Consider the following 21,742-nt stretch of genomic DNA (forward strand, 5'->3'; position numbering starts at 1 on the left):
TATCTCCTACCTGTCACAGATAATTCAACTTGATATATTAGGACAGTTATAACCTTTGGTTGACTACAATATCTAGGAATGTTTGAGAATTTATTGGTATGCACTATTAGGCCTCAAACTTTAACTACTTTATATCAGACTCAGAAGAAAAACAGAACTAAAATATTGTTGCCCATAACCAAGATGTTGATGTACCAGGTCTGAGTAGGGTGTGTTAACTTCTAACTCCAAGATGATCTTGATGTTACTGACACCACTTCCCACTGCCCCGTTGTTAACAATGGCTCAGGCTCTACAGTACAGAGGAAACCTGATCACATCTGTCCTGTTAGCCGGCATTAATAGACATTAGAGCTTCAGAGCGCGTGCTCCTTCCACTGCTGGTCCACTTTCCTTCCTCAAAGGGAGCTGCTCCAGAAAGTATCTCTGCCGGTTGTCCTGGAACAAGCTCTGTAGACTAGGTAGGACCTCAGACTCACAGAGCCTCTGCCTCCTGGGTGTTTGGAATAAAAGACATGGTCACCACCACCCAGCGTGTATTTTGGCATGTTTTAAATCACCTATACGTGATACAGTGTATATTTTTCTGCTTCCATCTGCTCATGGTAATCATCTCCTAGTACATGGTTTGCTTTTTAAAAGATGCTAATAAAAATAGTTTTATTAACTCTTTGAGAATCCCATCTAATGCGTTTTGATTTTATTCACCCTTCTCCACTTCCTCTCAGAATCACCCCAACCTCTGACCTATGACTTGCTTGCTTGTTTCTTTGTTTTTAATTTTCAGAGATGCCCTTGGAACAGAAATCCTTAATTTTAATGAAGTCAGTGACACCCGTTTTCTCTTTTCAGTGACTTCTGTCTCCTATCTTGGAGTTTTTAGTTTCTCAAGTAACTTTTGTAGATCTGCAGTTTTTTAGTAACAGTGGTCAGTAGTCACATGTGACTGCTGGAGACTTGCAATATGCTTAGTCTGAATTAAGATGTGTTATAGGTCATGTTGATGTAAAGTACATAGTATTAAGCAGGATGTAATTACCTAGTTAAATAATTTCAGATGTGAGTTAGACTGTAACACGAAATTAGTTTACATGTACACTGTAGAAAAGCTCAAAATAACAGAGCCAGCTCACACTGTATTTCTAGATTCTAGAACTTACTGTGCTGTCCAGGACCGGGACCCTTAGCTGCATGTGGTGGGACAGCATTTTAAATGTGGCTGTGGTAACTGGGAAACTGAATTTTCAATTCAGATTCAGGACATTTAGATTGGAGTACCCACATTCTGCCAATGGCCGCTCCATTGACTCATTTATTGTCTGAAATTTAGCCTCCTATATCTGTCCGTAGCTTATTCTGTCCGTTGTGTTGGTAGAGGTCAACCAGGGTATTCCTTCTATGTGCAAGTTGAGCCCACCAGAAAAACATTGTTTTTTTAAGACTACCTTTTGTTCCTTTGGTATATTCCATTTTCCATTTTTAATTTTTAAACTCTTGTCTGCCCCCCACCCCTACACAAGCTTGTCTTGGGCATTCTTGCTCCTGACTGTTTTCTCATAAATATTAAATACAGCTCATTGCTTTTCACAAAGAAACTTCCAGGATTTTGATTGAGATTGTATTGGATCCATAGTTCACCTATTCCTAAGCATAGCATAGCCATATATTTACTTCAGTATTTAATTTTGCTCAATAATGTGTGACAGTTTTCTGTGGACCTTACATATGATTTATTAGATTTATACCTAGATAGTTTTTCTATTTAATATTATTGCTAGTTTCGTGTTCTAGTTCTGGTATACAGAAATATATTTGATTTTAAGTTATTATTATATCAAGCAACTATAGAAAATTAACTTACTCTTGGGTTTTTACTGTATCCAAGTCTAAGCATTTGTGAATACTGAGAAAGTTTTTCTGATCTTTGAAACAAATTTACTCATTTTAAAAAGATGCATTACTTGTGTATTATCTGTGTGGAAACATGTGTGGGAGTTAAGTTCCCCATGGAGGCCAGAAGAAGATATTAGATTCCCTGGAGCTGAAGTTACAGTTGCTTGTAAGCTGTGTGACCCTGCAGCTGTAACTGATGGGGGTGCTCTGCAAGAGGAGCATGCATACATGTGCTCTAACCGCCGAGCCGTCTTTCTAAACCCCGTTTCAGTCACCTGCTTCTTCCTGTATCACTGTTCTAACCAGGACCTCCGTGTGCAAGAACCCGCAAACTTTGCTTTTTAAAGGACCAAGTAGAAAATAAGCCAACAATAAAGATGCATATGAATCTTTGGCATTTTAAAAGCAGTCAAAATAGTCCTGTGTCTTGATAAGTTTGTATTAATTAAAAGGATGGTACACTAATACAGTTAAGTCAAAAGGGGCTCTTTTCCATAGGGGTATTGATCAAAGAATGACTATAGTCATGAAGGAAATGGGATAAAATACTTGGTTAATGGATTGGCAAGTGCAAAATCAATTTTACTGTCTTGAATATATGTGGGTATAAGCTGATCGCCTGTCCTTTAAATCCCTTTAGGAAAAGTAGAAATGAAGGTGCACATACACACAAAATTTTGCCTCATCTGTTTGCTGACATTTGTTTTCCATCATTGCAACCACTGCCATGGAGACCATGACCATGGCCCTGAGGAGCTTCACAGACACCATCGTGGGATGACAGAGTCAGAGCCCAGCAAATTTTCAGTGCAGGATGCTGAAAACGAAAAAAAGTACTATATTGAAAAACTTTTTGACCGTTACGGTGAAAATGGAAGATTATCATTTTTTGGTCTGGAGAAACTTTTAACAAACTTGGGCCTTGGAGAGATCAAAGTCGTTGAGATTAATCATGAGGACCTTGGCCACGATCATGTTTCTCACTTAGACATTCTGGCAGTTCAAGAGGGAAAGCATTTCCATTCCCATAACCATCAGCATTTTCACAATCATTTAAATGCCGACAACCATACTACGGCCAGCATCACATCAAAAAGAAACCACAGATGTGATCCGGAGAAAGAGGCAGCCGAAGTGCCCGTCAAACCCGATGACAAGCACCTGCAGGACCGCAGTCACCGCCTCCATCATCGCCACCGTTCGCATCATCACCTGGACCACAACACAACTCGTCGGGCTCACAATGACTCCGTGGCCCACAGCGAGCATGGGGAGCCGGGTCACGGCCCTTCCACGGAGACCAATAAAACTCAAGAACAATCCGAAATGAAATCAGGGAAGGTCAGGAGGAAGGAAAAGGGGAAGAGGAAAAAGGAGAACTCTGAGGTTAACACCCCAGGTTTCCTCCCCAGCCATGACCACGGTGAACAGTATGAGCATAACCGGGTTCACAAGCTCGACCGTGTCCATAGTCCGGGCCATCCTCACCCTCACCCGCCCGAGCACAGCGGCCATGAGCTTACCCACGGGCACCAAGAAGCTGATCCTGATAACGAAGGCGAGCTTCGACACACTCGAAAGCGAGAAGCACCGCATGTTAAAAAAAGTGCAATTTATTCCACTCCCAGCCACAAAGACCACGATGAAGACGACCGCCAACATGAAGTAGGTATACAATGTGTGCAGCCGTGTCTGTGGTGGTTCCTCGGTAGTTCTTAGGTAGGCGTGGAGCCGTTTAGATAGGGATGTTAGCCGGAGTCACATCACACGGCTCAGCCACGTGTCCACTGTGGGACATCAGGTAACATTAAAGAATCAAAATCTAGGTTGGAAAAATTTGATCAGGGTTTCCCTTATTCTCATATTTGGGTTCCTCAAGCCTAGTCTAAGTATTTAAGTGTTGTTTGATAACATATCCTTTAATTCATTTTACAGTGTTTTATGACTTCTGACTCTCCAGTAGCAGTTTTCACTTTATACTATAGCTGCCTTCTAAATATCAGAAAATTAAAATATGTTTGATCTTTTCAGAAAGAGCTAAACTTCTCTTGCATAATTATTAACTTATTTAGTTAAAGTCAGTGTTTTAGCTTCTGAGTTTTTGTGAATGCATTGGGCTTCTCGTCTGTGTTACTTTTTGATGAGGCCTGCAGGGATATCAGTCTTTACTGAGGCCCTTCACAGACCCGAGCGAACGCTAAGATACCCGATGGGCAGTCTCGGGACTACTGGAGTGCTCTTGATCTTCTCCTAAGTCTTCATACTTTTGGAAGCTTTTTCTTCTTTCAGTTATGACCTCCATTTTTTAAAGGTGTATTTCCTTTTTGTTGTATGTATACCAATACTATTTTTATTCTGATTTCTTAACAATCTCATTAAAATTTAGAAATGTTTGTTTTCTGTATGTTTCAATGACTAGTAGTCAGCACCAGCCAACTGGGAAATAGACATGTCTTGTTCGTGTGACTGGGAAATAGACGTGTCTTGCTCGTGTGACTGGGAAATAGACGTGTCTTGTTCATGTGACCACTCTGCAGTCAATACGCATCTGAGTGAACTCGGACCATTTTCCCTCTGGCAAAGTCAGTAGACAACTTGTTTCCAGCAGTTATAAACAGTGATTTTGACAATAAAATATATTAAAAATCTTAGTGGGGTTTGAAGTTGTACTTTTGAGATAAGATTGTAGCTCCTCCCTAGATGAAGTGGTACGCATATTCACCGTGTGTCAGACCCCAGGGCCTGCGTTCTCAGTCCATGCCTCTCTGCTTTGTCTTTAAAATATCAGTGGATAAATCTTCTTTTTCCCTTTTGTTTTTGTGCAAGGATTAAACCTAAGACCTGGCAGTGAGGATGGCCTAGGTCATGCTTTCTCATCTCGGTTCCCTCAGCTCACACTGGCTGTGTGTGTGTGTGTGTGTGTGTGTGTGTGTGTGTGTGTGTGTGTGTGTGTAATGGATTGTTGTTACTGTTTTGCTGTTATGATGATCAAACTCATTGAATTAAAATATGCTTCCACATTCAACATAGTCTGGAATGCCTTTGGCACAAACAATAACTGTGCTAATGGATTTCGAATCACTGCTCTGCAGTTTGGTAGGGGATAGCCCTTCTCATCTTGTATTAATCTTGGGAACATGGTTGAATCATCTTTCATGTGTTGGAATAGAAAAAGGATCTCTAGAAATCCTTAAGTAATCTAGTAGAATGTCTTCCTATTTTAACTTTTTGCATAAATTCCTATGGAAAGCATGATTCTTCTATATTTGTATCACAGTAATTTTCAAGTGATGTTTGGAATATTTTAATTGTACAATAACATTTTCTTCATAATCTTAAAAACCTGCTTATACTTGATTTGTGTTATCCATCTCCTTGCAGTGTTTGAACGTCACTCAGCTGTTAAAACACTTTGGTCTTGGTCCCAGCTCTCCGATCTCACCTGATCTATTCACGTACCTTTGCCCAGCATTGCTGTATCAGATCGACAGCAGACTTTGTATTGAACATTTTGACAAACTTTTAGTTGAAGATTTAAATAAGGATAAAGCTCTGGTGCCTGAAGATAAGGCAAATATAGGGGCATCAGGTAAGAAAGATATTTTTTTCCTCCTTAAGGTAGTGCTCATACTGTCTCTTAAATTATATACTAAAAAGAAATGCTGAGTTGTTGGTTTCATTTCAATGTCAGATTTTAATGTTCTAATCAGCTTTAGATATTCATATAAGATATTGGAGGAAGCCAAGAGGCTTATTAGTATTTTTATTTTATTTCTTCTGACTCTATAGAGGAATATTTTGTTGAGAACAGAGAAAAAGATTAAAAAGGAAATAGAAATCTTTTTATCTTTTTGACAAGCAGTGTAAATAATAGGACCTCAGTTATTTTACATTATGTTATTTAATCTTTGGCAGAGTTTGGGCTTCACAAAAAGCAAAGTTGATTAGAGTTTAAAGAAGTAAAATGGGAAGCTAGAGTCTAAGGAAGGGAGTGTCTCGGGCTGGCCACACTGCTGGTGGGAGTGTCTCGGGCTGGCCACACAGCTGGTGGGAGTGTCTCAGGCTGGCCACACGGCTGGTGGGAGTGTCTCGGGCTGGCCACACTGCTGGTGGGAGTGTCTCGGGCTGGCCACACGGCTGGTGGGAGTGTCTCGGGCTGGCCACACGGCTGGTGGGAGTGTCTCGGGCTGGCCACACGGCTGGCATATGAACTTCATCCTGGTTACTCTTCCTGGTTTCAGTTAAATGAAGCCAAAACTGTGTTGATTGTGCCTAGGCTGGGTTGGCTGCTCTTTCCCACCTTACCCAGCTGTCCAGACATGACTTCCCTCATGACGTTTTAAAGCTCCATCCTGTGAAAATAAGTAGCTCTCATGGATCTGAACCATTTCCATTCTTTGATAGAATCTAGAACTTTGTTTCCCTCTGATTTTCTTCTTTCCGTCTTTGCTTTACCACAGTCAGGAGTCTAATCATATACCTCTTCTAACTCCACACACTCTATTATAAACTTAGCTCCTAGTCACCTTGGTTTTATTTGGCTTTTTGATTGTTGAAAACTTCATTACCTTTTTGCCTCTTGCAAGACATCTCTAGCACTTAAACTAGATTTATATTCTGAAATCTAAGTGAGCTCCTCCAGCACAGAAGTTTGTGTTTACTTGTAATGGTTAACATTACCTTAATACTTTAGTTTATGTACATTGCAAACACATTTCAGGCATCCTTCTAAATTCAGTTAATGTACTCCTCCCAGCAGTCCTGTGGGGCAGGTAATGTTCCTCTCAGCACCTCAGCTTGTAGTTGTACCAGGCTTCAGCCTGCATAATTTACATAGTTTGGTATTTATATATCAGATGTTTTATATGCTTTTTCCCCACTAAATTTTAGTAATAATTCAAAAAAGAAATTTTGTGACTCTTATTTTTAATTTTTTTTGGTGTGTTTTGTTTCCTTTTATAGATAGAAACCAAGCCAGAGGGAAGTTAAGTAACTTGCACACAATTCATAGGCTTAATGAGTAACAGCTCACAAACATTGAGGTTTGCCTGATAAAACTTGTAGGCAGCTCATCGCTATACTGTTCCTTTCTAAACTCAGCTGAACCTGGATTAACTTGATGTTTGCGTCACACTGTGTAATAATATTCCATCACATCGGTGACGCTTTGCATTTTTTTTTTCTCATGCTGACAGTAGCGTGCCATAAGGTCTGCCTTTGCATCCGAATCCCTGCATTTCTCTTCTCAACAAGTGTAGCAGACAGAGATGATGCTGTCCTTCCCTCATTCTGCTCTGCTGTCTGTTTCTTCAGAGATTCCGCTCAGGTGTTAGACTCTGTGCTAACTTACCGCTCATCTGTAACTTAATCAAGTTCCCTTGTTGATACATGTATCCCTAATAGTAGAGATTTGGGGCAATCTTAATAATTAGATTAAAAAGTTTTTCTTGGCCCTCAGTTACTTAAAGGTAGCGACTAAAACTTTTATCTCTATATATAGTAGAGAGCTTTGAATGAGGAACAAGCATTCATGTCGATTGAATGAATAAATTGTTTAATATTAGCCTACACGTTTTCTGTTGTATTCAGGAAGATACTTACTTAAAATTCATCCTTGAAAGTCATTAAATATATAATCAAAACAGTAAACTGTTGTAAAACTTGGAATTTTTGTAAGCCACTTAACCATGTGCAAAACCATGGTATAACTGAAAGTTTAGAATAATGAACAAAGTTCAGGTTGAAGTACCCAAGGTACTCTGACCCTAGGGAATAGTAATGGGAGTTTATAAGAATACTATTTATTGATATGAAGGAAAATTGAATTCTAGCATGCTGAAAGAATTCTTTAATGTTTTATTTCATAAAGTGAAATAGACACATTTAGAAGTATCTGGTTCTCATTTGTAAGGATTTTATTTGGAATACAGATCTTACATCTTGGAATACTGTAAATAAAAGGAAATATTCTCTTAACAAGGTTAGTCAGTCTTCTCAGTACCTGCATACATATTACTGGTTAATTTTTATCCAGTGGGAAAATGACCCTAGCTAGATAAATTATTATAATAGACTACAGTTATTGGACTCTAGTTTGTATCAAATTGAACATTTATACAAACTACATTCATTCATCCACTCACTTATTCTTGAGCTGAATAGTGCTTCACAGTTACCAAGGCTTGTCTTCGACGTAATGCTCCTTCAGCCTCCTGTGTGGCCCTGACCACACGTTGTACTATGGTTCCTCACTCTGATTTATTAACTCAAGATCAACTTCCTTGTCTATCAGTTCTGTGAGGCTTAGGGAAGTGCTTTGCTCTTCTCTGCCAAGTTGGAAGTGCTGCAGTGTGAATTGTAGCTTCTCCATGTAGTGTGTGTAATTCCTACTCTGCTGTACATGTGGTCCTGCTCCTCACTGATTGCATCTTAATGCTTTATTGGAATGTAAATGAAAGCAAAGTGAGGCAGTGGACACACTACGTGTAATTATACACCGACAGACTTGTATATAGACCTAAGAAAAAAGTAAAAAAACATATCGGTATAAGTGGCTGGAAGTGTTGATTAGTTGTTGAGAAAAAATATTCAAGAGTGGTCGAGAGAACTGGATATGGCTCACATGGCCTGCAGTCAAAGAACTTAGACAGGTGACTCGAGTTCAAAGCCAGCCTGCTCCACATAGTGAGACACTGTCTCTAAGAGTGGAAAGGAAAGGAAACTCTCATCCTGTCTTCACCCAGGTAGGAAGAGCAGCGACAGTGAGTCCACAATTGAGTTTGAATGGTCATTGTGGAAAAAATACAACCTGTCCTCCTTCTTGACATCACACGTCATCTTTGTAGATGAAAGACTGTCCTCACCAACACAAGGGGAGTCAGAGATTCAACTTCATTGAAAATAAAACGTACTTTTTCTGTATAGGGAAAAACGGAGAGTAACAAGTTTCTTTCCTCTGAAGTTAGAACAGTGTTTTTATTTTGAAGAAGCCTAAAAAATGTTCCAGTTCATTGTTTTGGTGCCAGTCGTGGATTAGGGCTTTTTAGTTAGTGCCCTATGTAGTGATAGTGCTATAACCTACAGATTGAAAGAAAGCTGTTGACAGGTATGGAACTAGTAACACAGGGAGTCACAGCTTATTCAATTTGAAAGCTGTAGAGAAAACTGTTTGAAAACAAGTATGTTACAAATAGTGAATATTGATTAGTTGTTTGCAGGTGGTTTTTAGCATTGTCAGAAATGCAGCTTGAATTAATTATGTCCTGATAGATGTTAATAATTGTTAGAGAGAATGCCTTGCTAGTAATTATTTTTAATGACTGCTGCACCATTAAGAAAGGTTAACTTGTTTTATATAAATCTCCCATAGTGACTCAGCTACTACCTCATTAACTTTGTTCAAAGACTGCTGTAAACCAAATACCCTGAATAGTGTGCATGGTAGAAATCGTTTGTTTCAGAAGATTGGCTCATTTAGTCATAGAGTTGACCCTCGCTTAATTACCAAGGGGGGCTGTGAATAGGCTGCTAAGCATTTTCTGCCAATTAAAATGCTGAAACAGTGCAGGAAACTGCCGTCTTGCACATGCTTTGCACCAAGTTAATTAGAAAGTTTCCACAGATGAGCGCTTCTTTTTAAAAGAATGCATTTTCTCTCCTGGTAATGAGGAGAGGAGTTGGTGAATAACTAAGCTTGAAGACCTTTAGCGTTTCTAGCAACCTAATTTTCGGAATAAGTGAAGCTTGCTTCAGACACTTAGCTCTTTTTATTACGTATGGTATCCTGAGTCCAGATAAAGAAAGCATTTGCTAACTGTGTAATAGTTTGCATATTGCTTGTTAGGTGTGGGTTTTCTAAAAGATCTCCAGCTACATTATACTTTGGTTTCTACCAGATAATTGTGATTAGAAAAGCACAATAATTTGATTAGAAATTAAAAAATTTTGCATTGCTTTTTGACTCTGATGTATATAGAAAATTAGGAGTTTATGTAAGCTAAAAATCAGTAAACAACCTGGAAGGTATTTCTAAATACAGTATATTCAAAAGACTTGTTTGTTTTTTTCCTTAGAAAAAGATTAAGTTGCTAGAAAAATGCATGCTCAAATTTACAGTAGTAGAGAACTGAGATTTTTTTTTTCCGAAAAATTAAATGCAAAGAATTGAAAGAGGAAGTTTATACTACACCACATGGACAGAGTGGTTGTGCTGACTCTAAAATGAAACGGTTGTCACTGATAGAAGATGTCTGGGTGTTTCTAAGGGTGTTTGTTTTGATGTGATGGATGTTTTGCCTGCATATATGTCTGTACCATGTGCCCTCAGGGGCCAGAGAAGACAACTGGAGTTCCAGATGGTTGTGAGCCACCATGTACCCAGCAAGAGCAGTCAGTGCTTTAACCACTGAAACATCTGTCCAGCTGCCTGATTTCATTATTTCTTAGGACTGGCAAGAACAGGTGATAATTCGTGCTAGATAGATTACGAACCTGACTGTTCATGGCTGGTGGCCTTGAAGAAAATGTAAGTGAATTGTGATAATTTTATGAAGTTACATAATGTTGTCTTCATCGTTATCACAATTAGCTCCCATTTGCAGGGTAGTCATTTGAATTAACTGTTAACATTTCTTTTTTCAGGCATAATTATACTTAATTTTTCCTACCTGTCATCTTTTGTGTATGTAGCCCCCTTTAAAAAGTAAAACTGATTCTCTGAAGATGTGGTAATTTATGGAGGAAACTGTAAGGCGTAGAGAACTCGGCTGTCCTCTCACAGTGCTGTCTGTCCCCGGATCTGGTGCTTCTGGGACAAATCCCCAACACTCCTGTGTCATTTTCACTTTTTAAAAATAGCTAATTTTGTGTTAGATGTTTTACCACTATTTCTAAGAGTTAAGCCAACAAAATGGGAAATGTCTTTCTTCCCTTCTTAGTGTTAAAATGTAGCAGTTTGATCTTAGTTATTATTATGTGTACCATACACTGGTGTCAAATAGACTCACAGCAGTACATCCACAACTATGTCCAATGCTCCATCTTGCAGAACTGAAAGTATTTCCATTAAGACAGTTTCTCATTCTTCCCACCGTCCAGCCTCTAGAAATATTGTATCTGTGTCTCACTAACTACCGTGAGGCCAGCGTAATGACCCAATCAATAGCCAAGCCAGACAAAGACCCCATGTGGGAATTAGAGCCCAGTGTTCCTTACAAACATACACGGAAAGTTCTCGACAGTGTACTGAAGACCAGCCTTCTAAGTTTCTGATGACAAATCTGCTGATATCCCCACTGGGGAGCCCTGTGTATGATGGATTAGTTGTTTTAGAGTTCTCTGTCTCTCAGGACTTTGAGTGTGTGTGCCTCGAGTCTCTCCTTGAGTTCGTCTAGCTCTTTCTTTGACTTGTGTATTTATGCCTGTCACCAACTTTGAGACGTTTTTGACCCTTGTTTCTCACACGCCATGCTGCTTCCTTGTAGACACCAGTGTGCATGGCAGTCACTGTGATGGTGGCCCAAAGGTCCCTTGCAGGTTGTGCGCACTTTTGTCAGCCTGTTCTCTTTCTGTTTCTCCAACTCCGTTACCATTGTCCTGTGTTCCAGGTTTGCTGGGATTCTTCTGCCTTCCGATCCTAGTATCAGGTTTTCACTTGGTTTCTTATCAGACTTCACTGGCTTCAGGGCTCCTTTGTATTTTATTTAGGGTTTCTGCCTCTTTGTTTCCATTTTGTTTATATACTGTCGGCTATAAATTACGTTGTTTTTGCTTTGGATCACGGTGCTGTGGCAAAGCCTCTTCACGTGGCTCACTTATCTCCTGTTTGTTTTGTCGAGATTTCCTTTTGGGCTACTGACTAATGCCAACTGTCTCCCTACAGCGTGGATCTGTGGCATCATTTCTATCACCGTCATTAGTCTGCTTTCCTTGCTGGGTGTGATTTTGGTTCCCATCATCAACCAAGGATGCTTCAAATTCCTTCTCACGTTCCTCGTTGCGCTGGCTGTGGGGACGATGAGCGGAGACGCCCTTCTACATCTGCTGCCCCACGTAAGACACCCTGTTACTCTGCCAGGAGCCACAGTGTCCTCGGGGAGTGCGCCATAATAGTGTTGCTGTGCACACTGTATTTGTACACTAATAGTGTACACCAGTTTGTGAAACTGTATGTTCTTATAGGTTGAATTTTTTTCTCATTTTTGCAGTTTTAATTGAAGTATTTTTTTAAAAAATTGACTCATTGGGTTTTAAATGGGACCAGGAGTGAAAGATCATCTGATCTTTCTATACATTAAGAAAACTGTTAGAAGAAAAGTGTGTGGCATGCTGCAACAGTTGTGCATATATAGCCCGGAGGCTACAGTGGTGAGCTGCTCTGAGTCAGCTGCTGATCTGTCTTATTTTTACTAAGTTTAAGCAGTATTTATATTTACAAAGGACTCATTTTTTGTTGTTTATTTGGGTTCATTCACTCACTAATATTTTTCTAACCCATAGAAACATTTGTTTATAATGAAGTATAATAATGTTCAGGTAATAAGCCAAGGAAATTAATTGGAAGACAAGACAACTGTATATACTGTCAGTGAAGCACTTTGAGATTTAAAAGGATCTGAAACCTTGCTCTCATAGAAGGTGAAAGTAGAGGGCGGGGCAAGGGAGGGTGGGTGAGGTAGAGCTGTCGGTGGTTCCCGGTTACGGTTGTGTGGGAGATGTAAGCTCTGCATGTGAGGGGACTGAAGGTAAGAATAAGGTGAAGTAAGGAAGGAAGGATAGTGTGTGCGCGTTCACGTGAGTAAAAGGACTCCAAAAGATTTTTTCACCATAAAGAAGTGATAAATGTTTAAAGAAATTTAGAATGACGAACTTATATAATACATACATGTATCAAAATAGTCAAGGAACCCAGTAAGTCTGTATAATTTTTATGTACCAATCAGAAGCTTAAAATTAGATTAAAAATTTTAAATCTAGAGGATTTCTATGTCTGTAATATGTTATTGTCAAAATCTGAAGTAATCTCAGTTACCTTTTCTTCATCATCTGATAGTCTCAGGGTGGACATGACCACAGTCATCAGCATGCGCACGGACATGGTCATTCACACGGACACGAATCTAAGAAGTTTTTGGAAGAGTACGACGCCGTGTTGAAAGGGCTGGTGGCCTTAGGAGGCATTTACCTGCTGTTCATCATCGAACACTGTATTCGAATGTTTAAGCACTACAAGCAACAAAGGGTGAGTGCTGCTCACGTGGTCTGCTCACCTAAGCTCTGAACACGATGTTGGTGTGCGGTTCATCTGTCCTGGTTCCTGTCTCTGACCTTTGTCACCTGTGCCATTGCATTTACTTTAGCATTGCAACCAAGGTACAAGGTCTGAGATAGCGTGTGTCTCATCATACCTAATGAGTTAAGCAGAATGGGAAAAGCTGTTGACACAATTTTAAATAAGAATATATAAATGAAAAAAGTCTTACAATGAATTTTTCACACAGCACCTCCTTTATCAGAAATACTTCACAGGTAGAAGTACAGAGGGAAGAAGAGGTCAGAATAGTAGCGCACACTTGGGAGACAGTGGAGAAGACCGAGAGATGACGGAAGTGGTAATTCTTTAGTACTGACCCACCGCTTGGGAGAACTTGGCTCAACAACTCTGATTTCATGCAGCTGTTGGTGTCTGACGTTTCACCTATGAAAACGTCCCCCAGAACATTGGTCTAAAGGCCCCGCCCTCCTGGTTTAACTGTGTTCACATTTGTTCACATTGGTGTAAGCAGCCTACCACAGGCCACGTAGGTGGCTAAAGTATATGAGATTATATACTTTCCACAAATGAACAAGAGTTACACATTTTATCTTGTCAATTCCAAATGTTCATTTTTTCAAGTACTCTGGGTAATCATAATTTTACTTGTTTGCATTTCTGCATGCACACCCACACTTTTCTATGTATTTAAGATAGAAGTGACTTGGAAAAGATCTGAGAACTGGTATTGGGAGTGATTCTAGTCTGTGCAGAATTAGGCATGTGACTGTCTTTGATCACCACGATCTCTGGTTACCATATAAACAAGACATAGTTTTATTTCTTACCTTATTTACATATCACTTTTTAAATCCTGTACTTAATTTTGAGTGCTTGTCTTCAAGGAAGTACTGATTAATATTGAATCCCAGAAAAAAAATATTTTCTTTGGAATGTTAGAAGGAGCCAAAAAAGCAAGAAGTTAAGAGAAAAAAATTAAATGAATCTAATTATACAATAATGTAATCTAATTTTGTATTATGTCTGAAAGGCTTTGTGAAGGATACAGGAGTTATTTCTAAGAGATGGGTGGGTAGTACTTTGGTGCTGAGGATGCCAAAGCAGGGCTGGTTGGAGGGATACAGGAGCTGGTGATGGAGCCACTAGACAAGTGATGGGAGCTTGGGCCAGGCGGTGCTGGTACAGTGTGAAATAGTATTGGTCAGAGTCGGTCAGGCGTGGCTAGTGATCCGACGAAGTAAAGGAGACTTGAAGACTGTGTCTCCTAAAAAGCATCCGACTATCTCAGCAGATACAGGAAAGGAATTTGGTAAAGTCACTTTTTTTCCCTGATCAAACAGAAAACTAGACAGTTTGATTACAGAAGGCAAGGGCGCCGCAGCACTTCAGCAGGTGTTTGTGATAAACCTGCAGCCAGCCTGATGCTGAGTTGGGAAAGTGAGAGTATGTTTCTTTCCTGATTCAGAACGACAACATGGTACTAGAATCTTAGTTATGGTGGTCAGAAAAGAGACAGTCATAGCAGAAAGCATATGTGTAGGATTCCAATTTTCAGAAGACGTGATTCTGTTCACAGGAAAACCTAAAAATTCTAAAAGACAAGCAAAATTGATAAATGTATTCAGTAAAGTTTTAGCTACAAAATTAGCTGACAAAATACTACATGAGCCTCCTGAGAAGGGCACTGTGCAAGAAACTGAATTACAGTAGCTACCAGGTTGAGAGGGGAAATCAGGAAACACCTGCTTTCAGAGAGTTAATATTGCTAACATATTTATAAAACCCAGACCAGTCTGCAGATGCCATGCAGTGTTGTGGTGGTTAATGGCAATCTTCACAGATCTAGAGAAAACATTTTGAAATTCATGTGGGAGCAAAGACTCCCCAGTGCCAAAACAGTCTGTAAGAATAGGAACAAAGAAGCCAGAGGGCTCGGTATGACTTCAAGAGAGGCCCCAGAGCTGGACTTACCACAACGGCAGTGAGTGGTGCTGAAAATCCTCAGGAAAAGGGTGAAACTAGACACTCAGCAGAGACCGCAGAGCACAAAACTGCCAGGAGGAAACAAGGGGAAGAGATTGGTCTAAACCGTGATTTATTTATCTTTTTAAAGTATGATGCCCAAAGTACAGGAATAAAAGTAAAAACTGACCATCTGTGTCACGGTGAATGTAAAAGCCTCCTGCACAGCATAAGAAACAGCCTACATGCTGTGAGAAAATACTGAAAATTAGTCCATCGTTTAATGGACTAATGTCCAGAATAAGCAACTCGGCAACACCAGCAATCCCGTTGAGGACCAGTGAGATGGGCATGTATCAGACACAATCAATACAACGATAACAACATTTTCGCAGGCCATAGGAAGGCATACAAAATACTCTAGCTGTTATGAACGCTATCTTAGAGGTTCCTCAGAAAATTAAAAATATACCCAGCACATGATCCCATAGTCCCAGTACTAGATACATGTCTGAAGGAAGTGAAGTTAGTGTGAAGAAAACACCTGCAGTCCAGTGTTGTAGCGCAGAAGCTAGGGATGGCCTGATCGTTTCATAATGAATGGAAAACAACCATAGAACGTGCACCACAGCATATATACCTGTGCAGCAAGCTGTACGGGACTAGAAACGGCTGGCGTTCACGCATAGCAGTTTGATGACGAGCAGCAGTAATACACCTTACAGTTTTGAAAGCCACAGATCTTGCGTATTCCTGCTACGGTGAGACAGCGTTGGCGATGATAAACAGAAATAAGCTGCTTTACACAGTCAGTGTATCCTTGGATCAAAGCACAGCGTAATATCCCACGGATATGTGGCTTTTATTTTTTAAATTTAAATGTTAAAATGGGCAAATGATATGAGTAGAAATTTTCAAGAAATCTGAATTGCCAAGAAATACATGAAACAAACAACTTCATAAGCCTTAGAGTAAAATGTAGTTCATTTTGAAATGTGTACTCAGTGTATGAGGCCCTGGGCTTAAGCTTCAGTACCACCAAGAAGAAAAGTATTTAAAATGAGTCACCATCTCACCCCGTCCCGTGGCTGTACTCAGCATAGTAACCCTGTGGTGACAGTGTGGGGTGAAAGGGGACTCGCCCAGTGTTGGTGGACGGTATAACTGACTGCCATGGTTACAAGGAGAGGGAGAGGATTCCTCCACAAATCAAAAGTAAATGTGCCATGTAACCAGCTGCCCTGCCTCTTAGTGTGTCTAAAGGAAATGAAACCAGCTAAAACACTACCTGCTGTCCGTGCACATCGCTGCGCGGCTCATAGTAACTCGTGAACTGACAAGTAGCTGGCAGAGATTCAGAAAAGAATATTAACCACAAGGAAACGTGAAATCTTATCAAATACGGTAAGCTAAGTGAGCCAAGCCCAGAAAGACCAATATTGCCGGCTCTCGTGGATTGACACTGTCAGCCATTCCCTGCATGTGGGACAATGGTTTCCAGTGGTTGGGAAGACGGGAAAGACACTGGAAACCACAGCTCAGAAAGAGCAAGTGTCAGGGTTTCTGGAACCTAGCGACCACTGTAGCCAGAGTGGTGTAGTCTGTATATGACGGAGCTTCTGAAGAGAGGATCACAGAGGCTCTCAATAATGAATGATAGAGAAGGGGAATATTAATTACCCTGCTTTGGTCCGTACATACCAAACTGAGCCCCACTGCTATGCATAATGACTGTTTTCAAAGGAAGGGATGCTCATGCACATAAGTAGAGCAAAGCATTATGAGGACGTGACAGCTAGCATCTCCACAGCCCACACAAACGTGGGCGTGTACAGGCGGGGCACACCTGTAAACACACCAGCCCAGCCCAGCCCGAAGTCCCAGCACAATGAGAGATTGTCAGAAGAAAAGGAAAATATTGGGTGTTTACCCCTGAAGAACAACTTCCTGCTTCTGCAGATAGGTATGTCTGTATTCACCCACATGAACACACCTACACATGCATGTCTGCATACACAGAAAACACAGGACTACAGTAAAAACTGTGTTGCAGAGTATGCTGTATTCTGTTGGTCAGGGCCAGCCAAAATTCTAGTCCCCCTCCCCATCCTTTCAGATGCAGCAGAGGACTCACACAGAGGACGGAGTTGGGTAGATGGTGCCTGTCTTTGGAGACTGCTTCAGGCCCAAGTAGCCGAACAAACATACCCATAGCAGTTAGAATATCACACACCAGCTTGTACTTTACGTCCTGAAAGTGCTCATGGTGAGGCAGGACGCCGTCCCGAGAACATAGCTCACTTCCACTGTTGTAGTAAATGCTTTAACTCGGGATTAGAGGAAAGCGGAGACTGTAGTGGGAAGGGTCCTTAGTATTGGTAGTTACAGGGACAAAGCCGAGTAGTACAAGGTCCCATTGCTAAGTCAGGAGAGAAGAATTCAAACCTAAACCATGCAGTGCAGCAGTTAGTGGGTTAAACAGTTGAAGATGAAAGCATTCGCTGTCTGCATACAAAGTCAGAAGAAAGAACACTTGTTTTATTGCCAAGCTGTTAAGAATCGGTGATTGTCATGTGTCACCTTATTTGATTCTCACAAGATTGCTTCCATCTTGCAGAGGAGTTGTATGTTCTGTGTTAAGCTTAGCCTTGCACATTCAGATGCCAGCTCCAGACTGAGAGGTGGACCTTAGGTTTGACTCCTTCCATCGTGCCCCATGCAGAGCAGCAAGAGATTGGGCTGTAAGGAGAAAGTGAGCCTGGAAGTTAGGAACTCTGCTCCTTCACACTGTGACAGTGCTGTAAAACAGTGTCTCACACGTTTCATTCCATTCATAGACTATATTGCATGATAGTTTAGTGCTTTGAACTCTGTTAAAGAAGCTGAACTGAGCCACTGTGACGGCTTAGTGGGTAAAGTTTGCAGCCACCTTCCCATATACATTACAGTATGCATGTAGATGTGCACGTATACACATGTGCCCACATACACTGCCACTGAGTAAAAATGTAGCGATAAATAACAATATATAATGTTAGCATCGATTGCTCACAAAGTGGGGGCTGATGAGAGCATATTATTACTAGTTATTGCTGCAGACCTTATGCTGATATCACACTTTTTTAATCCCTACAGGGAAAGCAGAAATGGTTTAAGAAGCAGACTACAGAAGAATCAACTATCGGAAGAAAGCTTTCAGATCATAAGTTAAACAACACACCGGATGCTGACTGGCTCCAACTCAAGCCCCTTGCTGGTAGGGAACTATTCCAATGAAAACTTGAAATTGAATTTTTTTTTTTCAATGCAGTGTGTTTGAAATCTCTCTTCCTTGTGGTTTTCCTAATGTGGTCTTCGTTACTGTGAGTGTGTCTGTAATTCCAGTACTGTTCATGTCATGGAGCCAGGTATATCAGGAGCAAGGCAAACTCCAAACTGCCACCTCCTTTGTAAAAAATTCATGTGTGAAATGAGACAAGGGTCAGCTGTGGTGGTGCTCCCTGTTCTCTCTGGGAGGCTGGGGCCTGCCTGCGTTACTGAGCAAGGTCTCAGATACCTGTCTAGGTATCTCAAAACAAAGGCATAAAATGCGAAGCCACTCTGTATCAGAAGTAGACCAACCCACAGGATTCAGCCGTCTTCTGTGTCGTTAGAACTCTCCACCCTCTGCCCAGCTGTCCCAGTGCTGGGGTTGCAGGCACGGGTCGCCATGCTCAGCGAGGGTACTGTTCTTAACGGTGCAGTCTCCCTTATATGCAATTGGTTATAGAAGGAAAATGGAAAGTTGCCTCTGGAATTAAAGAATAGCTTGCCCTTGTATTTAAAACCCATATTTTGTTATCTAACAGAACAAGGCGGCTCAGACAGTTAAGATTTTCTTCCCTGTATTTTCAGCTTACATTTGAATTTCTCTTTCCCCACCATGTGTCGGTAGTTCTCAGCATAGATGGCCGCCTTCCCTGACTGTGCAGCTCTCTCGAAAGACACCTGGGAATTATCCAGGGGTTTGCCACAAAACAAATAGTTCTGGAAAGTAATCTTTTTAAAATGACTTACCAGATGTGACCAGAACATTCCAGTGAAGATTTTTGAATAGTATTCTTGGTGAAGCACATGTACAAAGAACTTTGCCATCAGCCAACGTGGGCAAGTGATTTAAAGTTTAGCTGATAGACTTTAGAAAAACTATTCTAATGGCTTGAGTTTTAAAACACTTAAGGGAAATACATCCATTTCAGCGGTGTGCGCGGCACTGCTGTTCTGCCCAGGGTCAGAGTAGCACATACAAATGCACTTGCTAGATCAGCATGTCCTTTCTTCCGGCGCAGGGACGGATGACTCGGTAGTTTCTGAAGACCGACTTAACGAGACTGAACTGACCGACTTAGAAGCCCAACAAGAATCCCCTCCTAAAAATTACCTGGGCGTAGAGGAAGAGAAAATCATGGACCATTCTCACAGTGATGGGTTGCACACCATTCAAGAGCACGAGATCCATGTGAGCACACATAACCACCGTGACGAGGAGAAAGCGGTGCTGAGGAAGCACACCCACCAGTGGCACCACAGACACGCCCACCATTCCCACGGGCCCTGCCACTCCGGCTCGGACCTGAAGGAGACCGGGATAGCGAACATAGCCTGGATGGTCATCATGGGGGATGGCATCCACAACTTCAGTGACGGCCTCGCCATCGGTACGTGTCCTGAAGCTTGGGTTAGAATTTATTCTCCAAGCATATTGTCCTTTTTCTACTAAGTTCCTACTAATCTTAGAAGCTACAATTCATACGGTTAAATTTTACCTACAGTTCTTAAATGTCCAGCTATATATTATTGCCATTTCTGTTTTTCTCCAACAGATATGGTATTTGGAAATTTAAAAAATGAAAGTTGAGTAGTTTTTGAAGCTAAAGAAGTGTCTGTAGTCTGTTTCTTAACTAACTTGCTATCTTACTAAAGCACAGCCAGCTTACTGAAGCTGCTGTTGTAACATTTTCACACTCACAGACACACCTACAAGAGTCAGTGTAATTTCAGTCCTGGATTTAATAACATATGAGAGCTTTAGAACAGCTTCATGTGAAAATGCACCGTAACAAATTCACGTACATGTGAACTCTATCTGCAGCTGCGGGGTGTAAGCTAGGAGCTAATTTAGAACCTTAACTGTCACCGGGGCATGATTCTCGTTGGGATCTAGATTTTATTAGTCAGAAATAGGCTTTGGTTTCTTTCAGAAAGCAGAAGCCATATTGTTTTATAATCACAGTAGCTGAAGAATCTTGACTTCCGCTAGTGGGCTGAGACCTTACCCACCAGTGTATGTTCAAAAGCCACAATGTGTACGTTGGGTGAGTCCCAGGCCTGTGAAATGACTGTCAGCGGAAGAGCGGGAGGCCTGAAGCTCACTCACTGATGCTCATCTCTCCAGGGGCAGCATTCAGTGCCGGACTGACCGGAGGTATCAGCACTTCCATAGCCGTCTTCTGTCACGAACTGCCACATGAATTAGGTATGAGCCTTTCGTCACCTCTCGGCCTCCTCCCGTTGTAAATGCATTAACTGCAGAGATGGTAAGACAGACAGACCCCTGCGGACAGGTGTCAACGCCATCTGTGGCCAGGTGCATCAGATATACGACTAAAACTTACTGCCTCTTGTACGGAAGACGTGTCAGTGTGTGTGCTCCTAATCGTAACAGTGACTGCTTTATTTCATGTGCCATACCCATTTTATTTTCTTAAGGGAGCAGGGTAAAGTCTGCTATTAATTACATAATTGAAAACTGAGCCAGAGGAACCTAAAACAGTTGTTTCTTCACAGACAATGGAGAGGTCACATTGTTGTCCAGACACTGAAGAGAATGTTGTTTAAAGAGACTTGGGTGTGTGGATGGTTGTTATAGAAACTGGAAAGTGTTCCTGACTGTCACTCTTTACAGACCACTGAGGTTTTGGAATAATCATCAACATATAATCATTTCTTTTTTTGACCCCAAAGTTAGATGTTTGGACAGTTTGCCCTCAAATGTACATGTGTGTGTGCATGTGTGTGTGGTGTGTGCTCCTGCGAGTGTGTGGTTCTTTAGGGGTCTTTATTTATTTATTTATTTATTTAGTGTTTTCTTGCTCATGATGCCAGTATTCAAACTGATTTGTTCAGGTTCGGGTTCTTATTTTCCTATTCATTTCGGGTTCCCTCTCATTGTTGATAAACCACTGTGTTGTGCTTATTTTATCATTGTTATTAAACGTTCTAGAGATAAAGGTTTGGGGAATTGTTCTGTTTTATGAAGATAGGATCTACCACATAGCCCTTTCAGGTCTGAACTTGCTGGTCAGACAAGGCTGTCTGTCAGTCCTGCCTCCACCTTCCAAGGGTTGGATGAAAGAAAGGTGTGACGCTGTGCTTGGCCCAAAATCCCTCTCTGACTCTCAGCAGTGGTTTTAGCATGAAGGAAATCACATTCGATAAATGAGCCATGTTTTTAGGACTCAGCTCAGGTAACATGGAATTCTGTGCATTTCCCAATCCCCCTGAAGTACAGCAGGGACTAAACTTAATTCAAAGCAAGTCCTTTGTAACATGCTTAGTTGCCTAAGGAAAACTGGC

General features: G+C 41.1%; 1 protein-coding gene across 1 annotated transcript in view; it reads left to right on the forward strand.

The window, feature by feature from the left end:
• The window catches only part of SLC39A10 (solute carrier family 39 member 10), a 40,202-nt gene that overhangs the window by 9,903 nt on the left and 8,557 nt on the right, over nucleotides 1-21,742 (forward strand). Inside the window, exons 2-8 of the mRNA XM_080933396.1 lie at nucleotides 2,534-3,558; nucleotides 5,275-5,482; nucleotides 11,774-11,943; nucleotides 12,944-13,132; nucleotides 18,263-18,383; nucleotides 19,456-19,824; nucleotides 20,562-20,642. Of these exons, the coding sequence (XP_080789522.1) occupies nucleotides 2,545-3,558; nucleotides 5,275-5,482; nucleotides 11,774-11,943; nucleotides 12,944-13,132; nucleotides 18,263-18,383; nucleotides 19,456-19,824; nucleotides 20,562-20,642 (2,152 nt within the window). The 5' untranslated portion in view covers nucleotides 2,534-2,544. The remainder of the gene's footprint in view (nucleotides 1-2,533; nucleotides 3,559-5,274; nucleotides 5,483-11,773; nucleotides 11,944-12,943; nucleotides 13,133-18,262; nucleotides 18,384-19,455; nucleotides 19,825-20,561; nucleotides 20,643-21,742) is intronic.

The sequence above is a fragment of the Micromys minutus genome, assembly GCF_963924665.1.
Source record: "Micromys minutus genome assembly, chromosome: 19".
Taxonomy (NCBI): Eukaryota; Metazoa; Chordata; class Mammalia; order Rodentia; family Muridae; genus Micromys; species Micromys minutus.